This window comes from Alternaria atra (genome assembly GCF_907166805.1).
Source record: "Alternaria atra isolate CS162 genome assembly, contig: 21, whole genome shotgun sequence".
NCBI lineage: Eukaryota > Fungi > Ascomycota > Dothideomycetes > Pleosporales > Pleosporaceae > Alternaria > Alternaria atra.
Genome location: NW_025091319.1, coordinates 1,532,890 through 1,553,636, shown reverse-complemented (window position 1 = coordinate 1,553,636; position 20,747 = coordinate 1,532,890). Strand labels below are relative to the sequence as shown.

Sequence of the window (20,747 nt, the reverse complement as noted above, 5' to 3'; positions counted from 1 at the left end):
ACCAGCATAATTGCAATTCCCTCTGTCGCGTCGTCCTGCCCAGATTTCTGTGGCTTAGTATTTGAGGCTAGCAAAAATGTCCAGAAGCGAGTGATCTATGGACCTCTTTCAAGAGTGAACTGGCCGCATACTCCATCAAGCTCAACTGAGACGTTAAGAAAGGGATATATATAAAAGCAAATAAGACTTCGACACCATCGCCTAGTGTCAAGTAGTAAGAGTGACCCATTATCAACCACAGAAAATTGCCCTCTCCCATCACCAGCTTCACAATCCCTTTTGATCCTTCTTCGCCCTTGTCTCCCATGTAACCGTCGCGAAAAAGTCCTTGTTCAAAACCTCGTCATATTTGCCTCCCCACATCAAGTGATCATGGATATGCTTTTTCGAGTCATTCCAGTTACAATAAACCTTTCCCACTCCCCCACCCTTGTCCTTTGTCAACCCCATAAACTTATCCTTGCAAACATTGGCACCAGGGTAATAACTCCACTGAAGTTGGCCGCCAGCGCCTGGAGTATTGCCGTTATCAACCGTGATTTTGTAGACCCACTCTATCTGCTTCCCGTCGCGGCCGAATAAGGTGATGGTAACAGTGACTGGCTTATCCCAGTAAATCTTTTGGTTGCCATGATTGTCGCAGAATTGCTTCACTCCCAGTTCCCACGCTGCAAAATTGGGGTAGTGGTTCTTGTTCGCTGGACATTCGTTGTCGTCGAGGAGGCGAGGAATGATGTTCGTTGAGGTGCTGTTGGAAGGGTCGTCTAGACGGGCCAGAGGGGCTGTCAAAGCCATGGTCATGAAGGCGACGAGGAGGGCTAGAATGGTGGTGTACATAGTTTGAATCCGTCTTCCCTTGATTTGCCGATCCAATGTAGTGAGTGCGAGTGTGGGTGTGTAAGCGAAGGTGAGTAACGAGAGAAGGAAACTATCGCCTGCACTGTTCTATCACTTACTACATATGACCCACCACATCATTCACGCCAAGCATAGTGAAGGAAACAGACAGGTGCGCGTGTGATGGGTACCGTAGATTCAGAACCAATGTGTATTGTTATACTTTTCGTAAACGCTAACTTGGCCCATGTCACAAGGCGGAGTTATAAAGACAACAAAGAAACGATCTGCACAGCCTTCACGTAACAACAAAATCTCGAACGATACGATGAAACATGCGACATTGAATTAGTAGCGGCGGCTCTCAACCAAAGGTGATCAGTCGGATGTTCTCGATCCGGGTGATCTTGTGAACGGAGATACTATGGAGTGACAGCAGCAATGCGACTGTTGCAGTCAAGTCATGTCAAACAAACCATTTGCAGGACTTCATAGTTCCTTACATGAGAGATAATGAATAAGTTAGAACATAGAGATACGCCGTCGCATGCGTGGGCGATCGGAATCGATTTCAGAGAAGAAGCAGACCAGAACACAGTTCAAAACCAGCATGCGAATCAACGCAAAAATTAAGAAATATTATATCAACAGCCCGGGAATCATAAAGAGCATGAAGAAAAGGAATCCACTCAAGTGATATGAATCTCAGGTAGCGGCCTAAATTTATCATCATCCCTCTTCCTTGTCTCAACCCAAATCTGCATATCCTCCGATCTCTTCCTAAATTGATCATACTTCCCCCATGACCAAACTTCCCCCTCCTATACTTTTCCACGTTCACCCTGCCCCAAATCTTGCCCTCCCGCCCTTATCCCCAATCCCTGTACCGCCGTCGACAAAGGCGTTGAACCTATCATAACAATCTTGTCGCGTTGCTTCCAAAGAACCCATATGTACATCGCCGGCAAGGTAGTTGGTGGACAAGATCCAGCGGATGGAATAGCCATGGTAATCGGTGAGGGTGTTTGTATAGACGAGCTTTTTAGTGTACGGCGAGGCGGTATTAGAATTCGTTTGGGTAGTGGGTCATTGGCCATCCTTTTGGGGCACGGTAGAGTATGGCTGTGGTGTTAGTTAATGGGGATGGGAATATGCTGTGGGTAGCGGAGCCTAGGGCGGATGAGATGGCGATGGCGGATAAGAGGATGGTAAGGAATGCTGTTTTAAAGATGAGTCCGTGAGTGTTGTGGATAGGTAACAATAGCATCTTGCGTATAACCGTATCGGTAAAGGAGATTCAGAAACGAGCTTGTTCGAGCTACTGTCTCATTCCAGATACTTCCAAGCAGTCTTACCGCAGGAACTCCCGTCCAATTATAGATACGCCTTTTCTTCGACCTTGAATCCATCAACATGCCCCTTCAGATCTACTTCAGCATACTCAATAAGTTGCTCAATAGAATCGACATGCTCTCCGAATAAGATCTGGTTAGCAAGCAGACTCGGAACTCGGCAACCCCTCGATCACCTGGCAAGGGCCACAAGTGTAGATTGCTATTACAAGACGTTGGTCGCAAACACCATTGACGTACGGCGGGGGCACCAAGCGACTCCTTTGTAAGTCTCGAGGAACAAAATAGAGCAACAAAGACCTTGGCTTAGCGCAGCATAGGGCGGTGCCTTGTCAGGGAGGTCTGAAACATCAGACCACGAACGCTTGGAGATGACATGCACAGTGAACGCATGTGGCATGTTGGGGCTTGTACAAATTGCGGGGTAGTTCTTGGGGTCAACAAGACATGTGATTTGCAAATCGCATGGAAGCTGTCGCATACTGATGATTGCGTAAGGGTGTCTGTATCGGGCATCTACTTCGCTTCCTTCTCCACCCTCCCTTTCGTCTTCCCGTACGCTCCACCAGCCAACTTCCGCATCTCCAGCGCCCTCTTATATGGCGGCGCAGTAGGTGGTTGTACAGGATCCAGACTAACCCTGTCCTTTGGTAGTTGATACGTTGCATCAGAATCATACGCTGATAGGTCACCACAAGCCAGGAACGGTGCTATCCATCGCTGTCCACCTTCCTCAAGATCGTCTTCATCTTCGGTGTCGGTACCTAGATCAATCTCAATAGCTCCATCTTCCCTAATGCGTCGCGTGACTTTCTCTTCCCGTTTTTGTGTATCTGAAGGTGCTGGTGTGGGTAGTTGGGTTCCCGCGCCCAACGGCTTGTCCAAACTAGCCGTGAACCCCTCTGGTGGACAAAACCCTTCGCAGACAACGAACGCCTCGATACTACTTGCGCGACTACTCCTCGGCTTCGCTACACGCACCCTATCAAACACAATTTTCAGCTGTGCGAACAGCAGATCGACGTCCTTGCCTCTGAAGATCTTGGCTACGAATTTGCCGCCGGGCTTCAACACGCACAGAGCGAGGTTGAGGGCGGCCCACAGCAGTTGACTTTGCACATAGATGTCCAGGTCATGGAGACCTGTAACGTCAGGCGCGCCGTCCGAGATGACTAGATCGACAGGTGAGGAGCCTTGTGGTGCGGCGGGGTCGTAGGTGTCTGGGTCTAGGGCTTTGAGCATCAGGGGAATGGTGGAGGGGTGGGTTATGTCTGCGCGCATTGTCGTTACGCCTTCGAGGGGGCTCATGGGTTGCAAGTCGATGGCTACAATGCGTACGCCTTCTCTTGGCTTTGGTTTCTCTTCTACTTTTGCGGTAGGTGAGGGAGCTGATTGTACTGTCGACTCTGGCTTCTTGTCAAGACCTAAGACGTAGTTTCTTGTGGCGGCTTGCTTGTCCTGCCAACCAGCTCGTCCGAATTTCTCGCCTTTGATAAGTACACGGGAGAGAACTTGACTCCAACTTCCTGGTGCGGCGCATAGATCGACGACTCGTGTGACTCCTTCGAATAAGTTGAATTCTTCGTCTAGTTGGAGGAGTTTATAGGCTGATCGGGCTCGCCATCCTTCTTCTTTTGCCAGACGATAGTAGGCATCCCTCTTGTCTTTTGATGATTTGCCCATCGTGCCTCAATTCTGCTATTCCGACTCTTTTTGTGTTCCAGTGGTTTTGGTGTCTCTACTCCCCGCGATGTAACGAGCTTGACTTCCGTGGTTAATTTGCAACCACACTCGATCAATTCATCCACCTGATTTTTCCCTACTCTTTCTTGTTCCTGCTGGTATTTATGAACAATGCAGATCAGAAAACACAGATCAACGAGTGCGAGTCATGCACGTGAAGTGTGGGAAAGTCCAGGTGGGCTAGAGCGGATGTGGGGCGGCGGACTCCCGAACGCCGACAAGTTTTCCAAAAAGTTTACGGCGCGCGCATCCAACCTACGACAAGCCTCGATCGCAGAACATCCACGATGAAGCGCCCTCATACTGCCCCGAAAAAGGCGTCGCATAAGGGAAACAAACGCCAAAAGCTTGATGACTTCCCGAAACCTCTCCCTGCGTCGACGAAAGCGAAGCGCCGAGTGCAACTCAACGAATTAGGATGGAAGACTGTGTCTATGCCCGATCGGCTGGAAGATACTGAAGGCTTCTATGGCCTTGAAGAGATTGAAGATGTCGAGATCGTCAAAGACCCCGTCACCGGAAACCTCACTTTCGAGACTACAAAAACCGAAGAAGAGGTAGCACAAGATGTGGAAGAAGCGTGGCAGCGGGAAGAAGACGAGTATAAACGCTTGGAGAAGTTAACCTTCCCTGAGGATGAGGCGAACAGACAAGAGGATACTGCACAAGACCCAGCGCAAGACCCAGCGCAAGAAGAGAACGAAGAGATCGCATGGGAGGGCTTCAGTGACGAGGAGGATGCGCAAACGGAGACACCAGCGCAGGCAGCAGATGCAGACGCTAAGGATGCAGCAGGCGCAACTACCACGAACGGCGAACCAGAGGTAAAGAAACTTACGAAGACTGAGAAGAAGAAGAGGGCCAAGGAAGCAAAGCTCAAGAAACAAGAAGAGGAAAAGGCCAAGGCAGAAATACCAACACCAGACGATGTCGAGGAGGAGAACAACGAGGACGAGGATGTTGATGAGGATGATGTTGAAGATCGCGAAGACGGCGAAACCTTCGGGCCCGGCGCGTTCGATATTTTGGCGAACCAACCCGACGACGACGATGACGAGACAGATGTGCGCGCATGGAACAAGTTGGACTTATCCGAAGAGATGCTAGGCGCATTAGCAAAGCTGAAATTCTCGAAGCCTACCGGAATCCAAGCGTCCACAATACCCGAGATCATGGCTGGAAGGGATGTCATTGGCAAAGCTTCGACAGGTTCAGGTAAAACTCTCGCTTTTGGCATCCCAATCATAGAGTCATGGCTTGCTGCTCGATCGGCTTCCAAGGGCTCCGAGGGCAAAGCACCCATCGCACTGATCATTGCGCCAACACGAGAACTTGCGCATCAGATCAACGCTCACTTGATCGCCCTCTGCGCGAAGGGTGACTTCGATCCCCCATACATTGCATCCATCACGGGTGGTCTGTCCGTACAAAAACAGCGCAGGCAACTGGAAAAGGCAGACATTGTTGTCGGAACACCAGGACGATTGTGGGAGGTCATTAGTGGTGGTCAAGGCCTGCTACCCAAGTTCAAGCAGATCAAATTCCTGGTTGTAGATGAGGCTGATCGCTTGTTGAGCGAAGGTCACTTCAAAGAGATGGGAGAGATCCTTAAAGTCCTGGAGCCTGACGATGAGCCTAATGAGGATGGGGAGGAGGAGGAAGCGCCAGAATCTCAACGCCAAACTCTCGTCTTTTCCGCAACGTTCGGAAAGGATTTGCAGCGAAAGCTCGCAGGCAAGGTCAAGTATAGCGGCGATCTCATGAGCCAACAACAGTCTATGGAGTATCTGCTCAAGAAGCTCCGATTCCGCGAGGAGAAGCCCATGTTCATCGACGCCAACCCGACTTCGCAAATGGCCAGCAAACTGCAGGAGGGACTTATCGAATGCGCTGGACCTGAGAAGGACCTTTATCTCTATTCGCTACTGATGTTCTACACGAAAAAGCGCGCCCTCGTGTTCACCAACTCAATCTCAGCAGTGCGTCGCATAACACCATTCCTGACCAATTTGGCTCTACCCGCACTACCGCTACATTCGAACATGCCTCAGAAAGCTCGATTACGCTCGATCGAACGGTTCAAGGAGCGACCGGGATCTATTTTAGTCGCCACAGACGTTGCTGCCCGAGGTCTTGATATACCGAAGATAGACTTGGTCATACACTACCATCTGCCTCGCGCTGCCGATACATACGTCCATCGATCTGGGCGTACCGCACGTGCAGATGCTTCAGGAGCTAGTATCTTGATCTGTGCCCCCGAGGAAGTCGCGGGTGTACGAAGGCTCATCGCTAAAGTACATGCGCGTGCCAGCGACGCGCCCAAATCCAAGAAGACGGCTTTCTTCATCCGTACCCTGGATATCGACCGCCGTATCGTGTCGCGCTTGAAGCCTCGCGCTACCATCTCGAAAAAACTAGCTGACACCGTCATTGCGAAAGAGAAGAAGCACAGCGAAGACGATGTACTACGACGGGCTGCTGAAGATTTGGGTGTGGATTACGACAGTGAAGAGTTCGAGAAGGAAGCACCAGGAAAGAGGGGCCGTGGAAGTGGCCGGAAGAAGAAGGAGAAGGAAGCGAGTGAGATGACGAAGGCGGAGATGCAGTCGCTGAGAGCGGAACTCAAGCATCTGCTGAGTCAAAGGATCAACACCGGTGTCAGTGCGAGGTATCTCACGAGCGGTGGTATTGATGTTGATGCTCTTGTGGCTGGAGAGGGCAATATGGAATTTTTGGGCAACCTTGATGGACTTGGGTTCGACGAAGTTGTTGAATAGTTCGTACTCTATTTGGACGATACCCACCAATCTAGGTCTGCACTACCGCAATATGCTACAAAGTTCCAATGTCTTGACGCTGTCAAAACTTTTAAGCCTTTTACGACTCATATGCTAGCAAGCTGTGGAAGAGCGGAGTGTATGTGATGTATCCGTGATAGTCCTCTCCTGGGACGAGGCACAGGAACCTCGGTTTTAGCGCCTCGGCAAGTTATGACGTAGGCAGCCACCCAACCTCGAGGCAATGCCCTCCTAATGCGTGATGCGGAGATTCGAAAGCTTATGCGACCGGACTTCGTCGAGAATGGAACAATGTGAGCGCAACAGATATCGAGATAACATTCCCTCAATCTTGACCTTCCGCGCTCGCGACACTGGGACGTCTCGATTACAGCCGAAAGTCACTGATCAGGTACGTTCTTTGACCTTGCTTGCGCATAGCAATGATAGACTTCGGTACTTTCTCAATTCTCAGCCGGAGCTAAATATACTCGGACTTCCATCGCGCAAGACATTAACCATGCCTTGCCCTTTCCTTTTTGTTTTGCAATGCAAGTAAGCAGCCAGGCCATCACAATCATCCCGCCCCCAACGGTACCACCTTAACGGCAAACGCGAGGGTCTAGGCAACAGTCTGAGCCAAAGGCGTTCAGTATTCTTTCTCACAACGATGCAGCCCCCAGATGTGGTATTTTGAGTATCTCGGGTCAGCACGAGCTCGATTCATCTTAGCTGCTCTCAGCCTTGCGTGCTGGCTGAACGAAGCTGGTAGGTAACTTTTGTGATTCGCCCAAAATTCATCGATTAACCAGAAGTGACTTACATTTGCACCAACCCAATACAAATCAGAAACAAGCGTCTTCAGCCTCACACATACACTTCGTATACTTAGCGACCTCTACCCGCTGTCTCGTCGAGGCTTCGCCGGATCGCTCTCGTCTTCCAAAACCCAAGCAACAAAGATATCTTTTTTACTTGCATGCCGATCGCACTGCGATGGAGACCATAGATTATCTTCCGTGGCGATACGATCACTGGGAGAAGAAGCCCTGGAAGTTGGAAGCGCATGACAAGCATGTTCTAGTGTCGATATATGAAGACCACGTAAGACATAGTTGTGTAGCCTTCAGCTGATAAAACTAATTTCATGCAGACAGGAGTGCGATTTGTTCGAAAGGCAATGTGCGATGAAGACATTCCCGGATTGTGTGAGCGCACGGCGTCGGTACTGCCTAATATAAAGTGGTCCTTGGAATTGTGCGCACAGAAGACTACAAGGACGATGTAATTTACTAACCACGTTGAAGGCTCATGACACAAGAGACTCTTGCCGGCGAAGTTCGCCTTCCTGTCCCTTATTCTTTGACTGCTGTCAAAGCTCTTCACTCGTACTGGAATATCCCGTATAACTACATCCCTAGATGCAAATCTTTAGAGACGGTAGACATGAGCTTTTCTCCTGTCAAAAATGACAGTGCCTGGAAAGGTAAGTTTTCATTCATTCTGCTTTGGTTAGAAGGCCATAATGTTATCTAAATAACATCTAAACATTAGGGTCTTTGCTCACAATTGATGAACATAGGTATCACTCTGGATTTTGGTTCCATTATGTCTACAATGACTTATAATAGCGCAAATCATCGAGCATTCAGCATTTGCCTACTGGGGCACGCAGAGGACGGTAGGCGTCTCGTGCGACGTCTCGAACGCAACCCCAGTTTCGCATCGAACCCCCTGTTTGCACCAGTGATCATGGCTTCTCTAGTAGTACATGATCTTCGACTTGTAGCCTCTGAAACATATATCGATTGTTCGGAGATCGAGTCGAAACTAGGCTACTGGACGAACGATTTCGAGAAAAGTGTAGAAGAAGAGCTGGATTTTACGCGGATGCCGCAGTCTCTGAACAAGATCGCAATCCGAACTGTAAATGACGAACAATGGGGCTCTTCGATGACTTCTTCGCTCAGTTGTCTGGGAGAGCAGCTTCAAGTATGGGGCAGTAAACTCTGTCCCGGAGTTGGCGTCGAGTTGCAAGAGCAAGTTAGGTACTTACAGCAATGTACCGCGTCATGCGCGGCCTTATCTCAACGGACGAAAGATGGCGTTCAGTTCATGATACAAACGGTACGTCTCTGCATCAAAGCATGCAAGGCTTGGATTATGTCTCATAGCAACAGGTGTACGCAACCCTCCAGCAAAAGGACAATCAACTCAACCATCGCTACGGTGCCGATATGCGACTTATTACCGCCATAACTCTCATTTTCCTTCCTGGCACTTTCGTCGCAACTTTCTTCAGTACCACGTTCTGGGACTTTTCACCTGACAACAGAGGCGCGAAAGTGACTTACTGGGTATATCTATACTTCGTGGTCACGATAGGACTGACGCTCTTGGTGCTCATGGTATGGAGGAAATTTGCTGCGCTCAAGAGATCAAGTGTGAAGATGATACAAGTAGGGCGCCGGGTCCCTGTGCTGCGGAGACTGATAAGAGAAAAGAAAATGGATGATGAAGAGTCAGGGAAGAAGGGCGATTGAGATATCTTTGCTCGATGTATGCCAAAGATGGCTGGACCCTTTCCTTGAATACAGCCCAATGAGAAGTTTGTCCACCATGGTGATCATACAAAGCCAGTGAAACGAAGGTTTGTGACAGAACTCAACCATGGTAGGGTCCTCTCGCTTGTCTACCACTGTTCGCACGAGCGAAAGCCATTCAAGTGCAGAGCTGATTCAACTCAACGCACAAAAAAATACATCGATCGATAGCCTACGATTACTAGCATAACAAGATGAATCCAGCACTTCTGGAACCGACCAAGCTCGAGTTGCATCTGCATACTGCCGTGGACCACGTCAAAGGACAGGGTGTTGGTATCGGTGTCCTACAACAGGTCAGATGCGCACCGACAGGTGTCTTAATGCCAGATGTCCTTCCCACAGAAGAGCGCAGATACCGTACTAGACGAGCATACTTTCCCATCGAAAATGTTAAGACACGCGAAAGAGCTGAGATGCCTGCTTTATTGCACGCCCTCGGTCTAGCCTCCAGCACGATCAAGAAACGCTGTCCTCCAGCTATCGAACTGCAGCACATAACTCTTTTTTGCGAACATCCATCGGTCATATATACTGTCAAGCATCACTTCGAATATTGTCTGGAGAGCCTTGAGGACGAGGTGAGCGGAAACGACCGCGCCATGATCAAGAGGGTTGTTCAAGCGATAAAGAAACTTCAAACGCGGGGCTTCGCGGTTTCCCTAATGATTGCAAACATGGAAGATGAAGCGCAAAAGAAGGTGGGTTTAGCATCAAGGCAACGAGGCAGGGTTGCATGTCGAGATCGCCGCCATGACCAGCGCACGCGAGAAAGGGCAATGGCAACATCGCATCGCACCTCAGAGAACAAGTCTCTTCCAAAAGCAGTTGTTAATGATGTTGGAAGTCTCACGTCACGAATGCAGACATGCAACATAAGTGAGAGTGGGACATGTATTCTATTGTGATATCCCAGTTATCGACAGACCAACGCAAAGACCACAGCCGACAACCCAAGCAGAACTACGTACACGGCAGCCATACCCTAGAAATAACGGCTCTGAAGGCGAAAGATCATGTAGCAGTCTTTCAATGACGGCGAGAAACGAAGGTGTTTGGAAGAATGGAAAGACTGCGAGAACAAGCAACGACGGCAGTATCCAGTGGATGGGTGTGTGAACAGTATTGTGGTTCTTTCGATACGTGTATGAGACGGGGTATGATGGAATGCCGAGGGATGATAGAGGTAGGATGAGATCGAACGAAGCCTCGAAGGAGGTACCCGTGGCGTTGGTTTGGAACGAACTGCAATAAAGAAAGATCCTCTTGTCAGCCGTCGCTAGCGCTAGGCAGAAAAAACTCGACTAAACCGGTATCTAATAGAACGACGACTAGACTGCTGGGGAGTCGAACCGCCTGTGGCTACTTGTGACTTTCCACGTTCGCTGCACCGGCTGCTCGCCTCTCACCCTGCAAAGGTACACCCACTAGGGGAGAAGGATGGTCCTAACCTTGTCATGCCCATGGCCTCAATCTACATGAGAACTTAGAGTGTGATGTTTCGTGACTGGACATATTCTTGTCGACAGTGGCGGATGAACCAATGATAGTGAGGACGGAAGCTCTGAGCTTGTATTGAACACTGAGGTTACGAAGGGCTGTCAGGGATAACTGCTCGAGATGTCGAAGACGTGAAAAGAAAAAGCGACTAAAAGGAAGCGAAGTGAAGTGAAGACGGGTAATCAAGTGGTGGAAGAGTAGCTGAGAGTGTGGATGAGAAGAGATGGAGAGGGGGGCAGCTATCAGGAGAAACAGGACGGGACGACAGCCCAAAAGCCAATTGTGCACAGACCATTGTTTCGAGCAGGTGGCATGGTCGTGTTGAGAAAGAGTATCGTGACTTAGGTGCTGATTCTCCAAGGGTAGAAGATGAGGTCACGACTGTCGTCGGTTACTGGCTGCTGTATCTGGCTTATTCATCTTGCTAAACTTAAAGTGACGATAGAGTGTTTTGTTTTAGTGGAAATTACGATGACCGAGAACCGTACTGACTGTAATGTTACTTCCTTTAACGAGGCATTAGACTAAATGAAGTTTTGGTTGGAAACGTCGAACTGCAGATAACGGCTGGACGTAGTAGGTAGAGAAACCCTCATTCTAGGTAGTGTCGTTAGGATTGGGGGGCTGAGCGGTACTAGACACAACAGTTAATGCTTGGTTGTCAGTGGTTGGCGGCATGGTCTTATCGGGAGATCGTTTCTGAGGCAGTCGAGCTTGGGAAGACTTTTGCAATGCCATTTTCGATCACCAACGTATATGAGATCAAGCGACTAGATACGAAGCATTAGGAAAAATCGGTAATGCCTCATGTAGGTGCTGTTTCAAAATCCTACTGTGTCGCAGCAACCAAGCAGTCATGCATGCACCGCGCCACGATATTCCACCAAGTCTCCGGTCCTTCATTCTTTATTCCCGACACTGCCTCTTACTCCCTCAACCCAAGACCTTCATCATCCCTTAGCTCCACCCCATATGATTGCATCGTATCTTCCAACTCCTCATCCTCATCCACCAACCCCACAACCGCCTCGTCATCTTTCCTCGCTCTGTTCACCCTACAGCGCCTGTACTTCTCCCAAAGAACAGCATATATGCTAGCCACGGGTGGGAGCCAAAGGATATCGTAGAGCTGGTTATGATTCCAGTATATGACCCCGAAGATGTATGAGACGGTGATAAAAACGATCATAGTGGCGAGGGGTATGTTGTCGATGGTGAAGAAGGTGATCGATTCATTGTTACGAGACGGAGAGCACCGAGGCCTATGGTTTGCTTCGGTGGACGTTGTGGAAGGGGTAGCGGTGCGTGACGGTAGTGCAGGTGGGAATGATTCCGAACTTGGGGATGGTGGCGGTGATGGTTGTTTTGGTAGCATGATGAGCGATTCGTTCTTGAAGCTGACGAGTTCGTTCATTGCGATGAATCTGAAAGGCAACTTCCGGTTAGTTTGTTTAGAGACAGAGCGCGAAAAGAGGGCCTATGACCGTTTATTACACGGCGGCAAAGCTGTGCCATACCCCAGTCAAGTGGTATGCAGCATGACAGGTTGTGAAATCTGCCTTGCTGTGCCGCAAGAAACATTTGGGGCCGTCTCCGTCAGCCATCTGAAACGAGTGAGAGCCAACCCCGCGATACAGTCTCGGTTGAAGTCTCTCATGAGGGCGAAGAAGTATTTTCGCGTTGATACCATTTCCTCGATACCTTAACCATTTCGGCTCGCATGCTCCGCTGCATACGCTTTCTTCCAAACCTCATACCCCTGCCTAACACCCGTTCTCTCAAAACCCATCCCCAACATCACCATCGTCTTCGCCGTCCCTGCTTTCATCTGCATCGGCTTCCCACCCACTCTTGTCCCCTCACGCGACCACCCGCTTAACCCACATCCGCACCACCCATCTACTGATCATCAACCCCAACCCACAAATTCCGATGATGAAAGGGATTAATTGCCCAACAATTGTCCATAGCTCACTCGAGTCACTCACGCGATCCCAGTGCAACGACAATTCGTATTGCAGACTGACGATGACGTGGATAAGGAGATCGAGGATGGCGTAGTACCAGCCAAGCCAAATTTCTTTGGTGTCGAAGGGCTGATGAGGAGCAGGGAGGAAGCTAACGATAGCGAGGTCAATGACGGTAAGACTTTGGGGGTTGAGTATGTAGTTGTATAGGTAATAGCGGCATAGGTTTGAAACGGTCCGTTAAGTGGATCGAACAGGCGAGATTGTCGTAGATGTAAGTAGATGACGAAAGCTTGAGGTGGGGAGCGACATGTGAGGAATGCAATGTAACTGTGTAGTTGGCAGTGAAACCATGATGGCAGTGACGGCTTTCCGACTGTTATGGTGTGATACATCTTGGGGAAGAAAATCGATCGTGCGATTACTGGAAAAGTCAATAGAAAGTAGTTGGCCAACCAAGGCAAGGATCTGTGCGTAGATATCGTTGTTGCCCTCGAAGCAACATGTTGAGTCAAGGATTCTGAAAGCAAATGCGGTGGAAACCCAGAAAGACTACCAAGCTAGAAATGAGAGAGACTACATGTTAGTAACTCCTAGTAAGTATCAATATCGCGTTACTGCGCCGTACGCTGTGTGCTGTCTCTAAGCGCCCAGGTTCAGGCGTAGCGAAGACCCTAGGCAAGCCATCCGCCACAGGCGCTGGGAACTGAAACGGCGAGACATCGTCCAACAGGCGCGCGATAAAGGCGACAAGTATCGCAGACTGCGAGCCGCGATCGCTTTGCCTGTGTGCACAGTGTGTAAAGACATGAAATCGCCACATCGGAGGAACAACAAGGCGCAGGATGAAAGATCTAAACGTCCTATTGCTAAGAACCGTTAATAACAACCACGCGAGCTAATGCTCTATTCCCAAACTCCAAAAGTAGTCATCCTGTTGTGGTATGCTCGCTCAAAATGTCCCAAAACACCTTATGCCGATTATCGTCCCCTTATTGTTCGCATCGTGGGCCGCGTGTGGCATGTGTCCACTCCCACACACGCATGCGCTGTCATCGATGGAACCCGTGTGCCTCCGTGTATGATATTTTCGCTGTCGCGTTTACATGACGGTGCAAGGAATGCAGCAGCAACTGCAGTCATCGGTGCTGATGCAGCTGCACTTGCCGCCCTGAGGCTTGACGATGGAGCCGGCAGCTGAGGAGACGGAGTTTGTAGAGGCAGGCATTTTGGCGTATGAATATGCAGGAATCGCGTAGGGTTCAGAGGTCGGATGGACGAGTAATTGACGGTCGAGGGGTTATGATTGTTGAGTCGCGAGATGACGGAGTTGCGCTGTAATGACGTTAGCAGTGGTCGTGACCAGAGTCTCGAGTGCAAACTTACAGTATGTGCGATGAAGAGTAGAAAGAGGGTGGAGCTTGTCGCGGGATATTAAACGGTTGTGTTTGAGGAGGCAAAGGGGAGATTAATACGGTAGCAGAGGGTATCCAGTCCTGATTCAATGCTGCGCTGCGCGTGGCGCTAGGCCAATGACACGCCGACGCTTGGGAAGCATGACGTCGCCCTTTGTGGCAGTGAACGTGGCTAACGCCGCGCGTTCGGTCATAGGCTCGTGTGGGAGCGCGAGAGGTAGAAACGCATAGAACGTGTTTGAGTGACTGTGCATTGAGTCTATCATTTATCTAGAAGTCGAATCTGTAGGAAATGGTATTGCTAAACATGAGATGAGGAAAGCCCAATACCGTGTCTCGCCATGAACATGCAGGTGATCCTTCGCGTCGTATCCTCGATATTTCAGACGTCTCTCCAAGTCGGTTGGCCCTTCTCCGCGAATGGTGTTTTGACAGCTGTGGCACGTTAGCTAGGTATCGAGGACATATTTGCAGTGGTCTTACCGTTACTGTCTCCGAATGGGTCATCATCATCCTCCTCTGGCTCACTGTCTGGCTCGATACGCGCAGGGGGCAAGGGGATGCTCGTTGGCCTGGGTGGTTTTGGAGGAGCCGATTCGTTCACATTCATACTGGCCATAGCAGCAGACACATTGCCCTCTTCATTATCGCTGTCGCTGTCGTCGTCGATACTCTTGTCCATGATTTCAAACGCCATGAGACCCTTAACTAGCTCGTCATTGGCATTGAGAAGACCGCCAATGTACTGCTCTGACTCGACCAAATGGATGTAACGCAAGATTTGACGACGAAGTTGCTTGCAGGTCTCGAAACGTCGCATAACTTCCGGATTATCGCTGACACGCTGTTGCTCACGATTGATGAGTTGTAACCCGTTAAGCAAGTTGGTGCTAGCAACGTTCGCCGATGCCATTGTCTCGAGCATTTGTCCTTTCTCCTTCTCCAGGATGAACGGCTGACTCTTGCCTTTCTTCTTGTCTTTCTTATCCCTCTTGAAGAGTGACGAGGTTGGAAGAGGAGTACCGGCGCCGAGTACAACGGGTGTAGTAGTTCTTGAAGATGATGCATGTTGAGGCTCCGGTCGCCTGTTTCTGGGAGGAGATGGTGAGTGCTCCTCGCGCTCACGTGCAGCTTCAGCATCCTGTTGTCGCACGATCCGAGATTGCTGGGGCTGAGGACGTTTGGTACGAGGAAGTTCTTTATGAAGTGCTGCTATCCGTTCAAGGCCAGGCGTTCCCTTGTATGCGACAGCCCATCCTCGAAACAGAACGTTGGCCTTCTGTCGAACATCCGCATCGACCGTGTCATCCCTGGCCAGGATGCGAAGTCGCTCGAGAAGTGGCTCATCTGCGAAAGCTTTCTGGAACCTAGTACCGGCATTCTGGATTAGGGCATCTAGTATCACAAGCGCGCGGATTTGGCGATGTACGTTGCCGTACTTGCTGTCAAACTATTAGAGCATGCCGTCTACACGTAGGTATCTGACTTACAGCTTCTTCCGCAAAGCTCGTGCTGCTTCTGTAGGACCAGATGCCTGGATCCGAATGACTTCGATCAGATCAACGATACCACCGACATCCTATACTGATTAGTATGAGATGTACGATTCGAAGGGGTCAACTTACATTCTCCTCATATTGCTCGCTTGTCAGTCGGTCGATTTGAACCGTGACAGCCGAGAAAGCGTGCTTCTGCGATGTATCCACTGTTTTAGTACTTTGTGGTAGTGTTCAAAGAAACACAGTGGGCAAGGGTTCTCGAAGATTGGAAGGTCTGCGTATGCCTTGGGGTCCTTGTGGTGATGAAACGCTTTGCGAGGGTGTTCGATTGACAAAGAGCTTGATGTAGACGGAGAGCTTGATATAGATGGAGCTTTGCGATACAATGGAAGTGCTTCGAGTCCAGAAGAAGCGCTGCTACAAGAAGATGTTCTACGAAGCGACTTCCGATCGAGGAGCGGTTCACCGTCATACCAAGAGGCGTGGGAAATCATGACCGGAATGAGAAGGGATATACAATGGGTGAATTGAAGAGGAGCGATGTAACAGAAAGCATGGTGTCTAGGGATTCTTAAAGAGAAACCAATCTGAAGAACAACTTACAGGCATCGCAAGTTGGTCGCTTGGTTTGACCTTTCAGGGTAAGCACCTGCTATATTTGGTGGCGAAAAAGTAACGAACACCCGAACGGGATGTTTGCTTGATTGTCAGAACGAATCTGGACAGAATCAGGGTCTGGTGTTTTCAATAAGGTCTGGAAGACGTCGGAGGGCCAGTCTGAAGAAAGAGATCCGGTGTTACAGATAAGAATAGACGACCCGGGCTCAGAAGAACATGTTGGCGAGTCGTGCAAAGTTCACAGAGTGAGTGAGCGGCGATAGAAAAGCCTCGGAGCGAAAGTCTATGTAGTAGTGGTTGCCTATGTGCACGCGATATGTGAATGCTTCCTTGATCGGGCTGAAGCCACCCCGCAGTGGGGGGGCTGAGTAAGGCAGTTGCAACCCACGCGTCGCGCCCACCAGACTTCTTCACCTGATCTCTCTCACTCCGCTTGCATACCGTATCGCTGCGCTGAAGTCGCGATGAACACAGCTAATGTGCTGCATCACATGTTGAACTCAGAGGCAACGGATGAAAGAAACGGCGATGATGCGTGAGAGGCCTGAAGCGCGTTCGCTCACTTTTTCACCTCACACGTTGCTTTTATCCCGTGTCGTCTGAACTAACCTAAGATATACAGATATATTCACATTTCTTCTTCAACCTCTAGTTTCACAGCCATCAATCAGCCCTCGACGCAGTTCTCGACGCCTCACTCGTCAATAGCAGCACTGGTTCAGCAAAACCAAGCCCAGCGAAGAGCGACCATTCACGGAAGACGGCGACATAACCCCGTTGTTGCCCAGTATCTTGGTCTTGGGACTGCAAGCGAGCCTACACATCTCGAGATATATGCTTCTTCGCCGGCAACGCCAACCAGCCCGCCACCGAAACCTGCACGCAAGCGACTCAAGTTGGCTGCTCATGAGAGCATATCAGATGGCAGACATATGAATGCGGAAGCAAGGGGGATTCCAGATCAACGCCGTGTGTCGGAGAGCTTTCAGGTGACGAAGCTTGCACGCAAGTCCGCGACATGTACACCCAAAGCTCCACCGTCCAGGACCACACAATCAGCATCCATTGACGATGTACGACCACAGAGGTCGACGGCAGATAGTAATGGGGCGACCGTGTCAGATCGTGTTTCTACCAGTCAAGCCTGCGATGTTGCAGATGATCGTTTCGCCAGCCCTGAAACTGTCCGAAATGTTAGCCAAGACACGGTGGCTACACTGCCTATGCAAGATCCAGTTGATGCGCGCTTGTTTAATGTCGAACTTGGCGACCATGATACCAATGAAGTTGGATGCATTGACTTCAGCCTAGCTCCGCAGCAAAACGAGACTTTGGTCTTTGACGAAGACGACTTCGACTTTGATGTCAGCGATAATGAACTCCCCGCATTGACACCTGGTATCGATAGCGCGTGCTCTGACCTTGCAAAGCAGACCTCAAACCCTTCAGTGCAACCTAACATTGATGGCGATTGCAGGCTGCATGACGTTCAAGGTCCATCTGCTGATGCTCATATCATTCTTGATGAAGTTACTGCTAAGAAGAGTTCCCAGCGCTTATCAAGGCAGTTCACTTCTCCAGTCACTCTGACTACGCGCTTGCAGATTGCATATGGCGACTCAGGCTCCGCGACAACTCAGAAGCCAATTGCGAGACCACCATTTCCTGAGGCGGTTCGTGATCGCTCTCCCATCATCGGGCTCTCGTCAAATTCGCTACTCAGGACATGTTTCCGCATCGGTGAGGTTATCAACCAGAGTTCTCAAGCATCCAAGTCCGGGAAGCACATCATGATCGAAATGTACGCCAGAATACTTGGTTCGGAGCGAACTGGCACGGAGCAGCAATTTACTTTCTGCGATCTCTTCCACGCTAAACCGCCTTACATCAAGGGTTTCTACAGTGCTGCCATGTGGAAGTCGGTGCAGCTGTTCGAGTACGACAGCAGAAGACTGTTACAGCAAGGGCGGATGTGCCGGTGCATTGGCACCATGAAGCGCGAGCAAAAGGTGTGGACCATGACGGTGCTCAACATCTGGGAAGCAACCTGGGAAGATATTAAATGGGTGGAGGGTATCGTGAACTCCTAGCAGCATTGTGGGAAGTGTTCAGGGGTATTCAGACAGGGGTGGCCAATGGGTGATCTATGGGTGATCTAAGCGTCGCAATGAACAGCATGACTGCAAGCGTGTAGAAAAAGTTAACAAGCAGCAAAGTGTCATACTTGATAGACATACTAGGGAGTTCGAGTGTCATCTGACTCCCGTACGTTTGAGGGATCAATGTGTCAGTTGTAGCCGCAGAGCATGGTTCACCCATGATGGTGGCTTGCTTCCACGTGATGATAGGCCATGATTAACCGCCCCGCTTTGACTTTGGTAACATTGACATTCAACGTACGGGCCAGTCCCACCGATTTGACTTCTGCTCACAGCACATTGCTGAGAGAATGCATTTTAAGCGTCGTCCTGCCACATTTACCCTAGTACGCAATGTTGACGGCGGCCATGACGCCAGGCATCGGTAGCGAACGCGAAACCACCGACGAGCGCGGTGCAGCCATGATGGAGCCTCACCCTCAACTAGAGACAACGCCGCCCAAGACAAATTCGCCCAAAGCACGGTCTCTCTCGGACAGCACGCCCCGTCTTGAGCCCTCTCCGAAGTTCCGCGAACCCGCACGCATGTCCAAAGATGACCAAACTATCGTGGCCAGCCCCAGTACACCGCGGAGACCAGACTTCCTCTCGCGAGGCCTGTCTTTGCAAATGCCCCCTCGAGAGTCGCCTATGCCCAGTCCCGCACACTTCGCCGCTCGTGTGCCCCTCTCTCCGCAGCTAGATTCACGCAACACCTACGCATCGCCTGCCTCTGTGCTGCCCCGACGGTCGCGCGGTGCTGAGTTCTCGAGAGCCTGCACCAACCTCCACCACTCGACGCTTCCCGATCAGTCTTCGCCCGATTCTTCGCCGACCATCACGCAGAAAGGCATCAAAATACCGCCGCGGAAGCCTCGCTCCAACTCTATGCTGCTTGACTCGCCGAATGTGAGCTTGCAAGGCGGATGGAGTCATGGCGATAGAACCGCTCCTTCAAGCTCGGTCGGTAGCATCAACATGATGGGCTCAGAGGACTCCAGTAGCTCTTCGGACGAGGTGGATCCGCTGGATCCTGAGGACAATGACGACCCCATGATCATGACTCCACAGGCCAAGACCAATACTCTCTTTCCGGGACTAAATACTGGTAGTAACGGCGTCTTTACAAACCTCTTCTCACCCGGCGGACAGCCCAACTTTGCAAGCATGCATCGAGCGAGATTGCGCAAGAGTCGAAGTCGAAAGAGCTCAAGTTCAGCCAGTGGATATAGCTCAATGGCAAGCCCTGGGCCAGCGTCACCGCCAAACGGCAAAGAGACAGGCTACTTTGCGCGAGAGGCGGCGATGCGGAAAGCCGGTTCGCGACGAGAGAGCCTCTCGCTCTTTGCCAACGATCTTCACATCTCATCTGGTAATGACAGCGGCGATGAGGGCGGTAATATGCCCCACACTCCGGGTGTCGTGAGACGGGTGGTTTCACGGAGGGGCAATTTGCTGGTATGTACGTTTACTATACAGCAACACAAGATGCTAATTCTACCAGCCCAAGTCAAGACAGTTTGGTCGCATCAGAGCTGAGCTGTTCGAAGAAGCTGCTCCTGTTGATAGCGAGTTCCGCCGCGAAGCTGAGATTATCCGGCAAGTGAGAGAAAGCGACACGGATTTAGAACGACCTTCAGGCACCGCGCAATCGTCACCCAACTTGCTGCCTACAGTTCCAGGCCTAGATGGACCACTTGAGGGCGTGCCAGAGGAGGGCAGCGAAAGCAACATGAGTCTAGATGGATCGACGTCCACCAAGGGGCTTTTCGGTGCATTCGGCAGTCTACACAGTGGTCGCAACTCGGTCAGCACCGGCTTCTGGGGTTCACGCGCCGCACACACTCCCCCACCATCCTTCCCTCGCGCGGAATCATCCGCGATGAGCGAAGACATGAATATGGATTCGCCTAGTATAGGCGGTGGGGCATCTCGAGCGTCCACACCAGGTGCAATGCAGCCTCCCACAGCGGCCGAAGCCTTGAAGAAGTCGAACAAACGCCGGCGAGACGACGACTTTGACGAGGCTTCAATCAAACGTCGTGCAGTTTCACCGGGTGTCAGCGCTCACGGCAGCCCAGTCATCTCGCAATCTCCCGCGCAGAGGGACAGCAGTCTGTGGGGCACGAGCACTAAAGCCAGCCGAGAGACGTCGATAAGCGGTCAATCACATGGTGAACGTTCAAACAGTGGAGGCAGCATGAGCATGACGCCGACATTGGGCCCGAAGCGGATAGGCCTGCAGGGTATGACCGATACCAACGATGGGCTGATGAAGATGAGCATCGAGTGATT

General features: G+C 50.7%; 7 protein-coding genes across 7 annotated transcripts; 4 read left to right on the top strand and 3 right to left on the bottom strand.

Moving 5' to 3' along the window:
- Nucleotides 1-267: 267 nt before the first annotated feature.
- Nucleotides 268-837, bottom strand: ALTATR162_LOCUS942 (uncharacterized protein; the record flags this gene model as incomplete). The annotated part of the gene is made up of 1 exon (XM_043308537.1): nucleotides 268-837. One exon carries the CDS (start codon nucleotides 835-837, stop codon nucleotides 268-270), a length of 570 nt encoding a protein of 189 aa, XP_043164472.1.
- A 1,868-nt stretch (nucleotides 838-2,705) lies between these two features.
- Nucleotides 2,706-3,872, bottom strand: ALTATR162_LOCUS941 (uncharacterized protein; the record flags this gene model as incomplete). Its single annotated transcript, XM_043308536.1, has 1 exon — nucleotides 2,706-3,872. The coding sequence occupies one exon, from the start codon at nucleotides 3,870-3,872 to the stop codon at nucleotides 2,706-2,708; it is 1,167 nt and encodes a 388-aa protein (XP_043164471.1).
- Nucleotides 3,873-4,219: 347 nt separating this feature from the next.
- On the top strand, nucleotides 4,220-6,712 carry ALTATR162_LOCUS940 (uncharacterized protein; the record flags this gene model as incomplete). The annotated part of the gene is made up of 1 exon (XM_043308535.1): nucleotides 4,220-6,712. The coding sequence occupies one exon, from the start codon at nucleotides 4,220-4,222 to the stop codon at nucleotides 6,710-6,712; it is 2,493 nt and encodes an 830-aa protein (XP_043164470.1).
- A 996-nt stretch (nucleotides 6,713-7,708) lies between these two features.
- On the top strand, nucleotides 7,709-9,255 carry ALTATR162_LOCUS939 (uncharacterized protein; the record flags this gene model as incomplete). Its single annotated transcript, XM_043308534.1, has 5 exons — nucleotides 7,709-7,816; nucleotides 7,866-7,969; nucleotides 8,020-8,198; nucleotides 8,295-8,839; nucleotides 8,893-9,255. 5 exons carry the CDS (start codon nucleotides 7,709-7,711, stop codon nucleotides 9,253-9,255), a joined length of 1,299 nt encoding a protein of 432 aa, XP_043164469.1.
- Nucleotides 9,256-14,044: 4,789 nt separating this feature from the next.
- On the bottom strand, nucleotides 14,045-16,252 carry ALTATR162_LOCUS938 (uncharacterized protein; the record flags this gene model as incomplete). Its single annotated transcript, XM_043308533.1, has 6 exons — nucleotides 14,045-14,117; nucleotides 14,169-14,202; nucleotides 14,681-15,639; nucleotides 15,688-15,776; nucleotides 15,823-15,913; nucleotides 16,194-16,252. 6 exons carry the CDS (start codon nucleotides 16,250-16,252, stop codon nucleotides 14,045-14,047), a joined length of 1,305 nt encoding a protein of 434 aa, XP_043164468.1.
- A 278-nt stretch (nucleotides 16,253-16,530) lies between these two features.
- On the top strand, nucleotides 16,531-18,404 carry ALTATR162_LOCUS937 (uncharacterized protein; the record flags this gene model as incomplete). The annotated part of the gene is made up of 2 exons (XM_043308532.1): nucleotides 16,531-16,559; nucleotides 16,937-18,404. The coding sequence occupies 2 exons, from the start codon at nucleotides 16,531-16,533 to the stop codon at nucleotides 18,402-18,404; spliced, it is 1,497 nt and encodes a 498-aa protein (XP_043164467.1).
- Nucleotides 18,405-18,806: 402 nt separating this feature from the next.
- ALTATR162_LOCUS936 (uncharacterized protein) lies at nucleotides 18,807-20,745 on the top strand (the record flags this gene model as incomplete). The annotated part of the gene is made up of 2 exons (XM_043308531.1): nucleotides 18,807-19,910; nucleotides 19,957-20,745. 2 exons carry the CDS (start codon nucleotides 18,807-18,809, stop codon nucleotides 20,743-20,745), a joined length of 1,893 nt encoding a protein of 630 aa, XP_043164466.1.
- Between the last annotated feature and the right edge of the window lie 2 nt (nucleotides 20,746-20,747).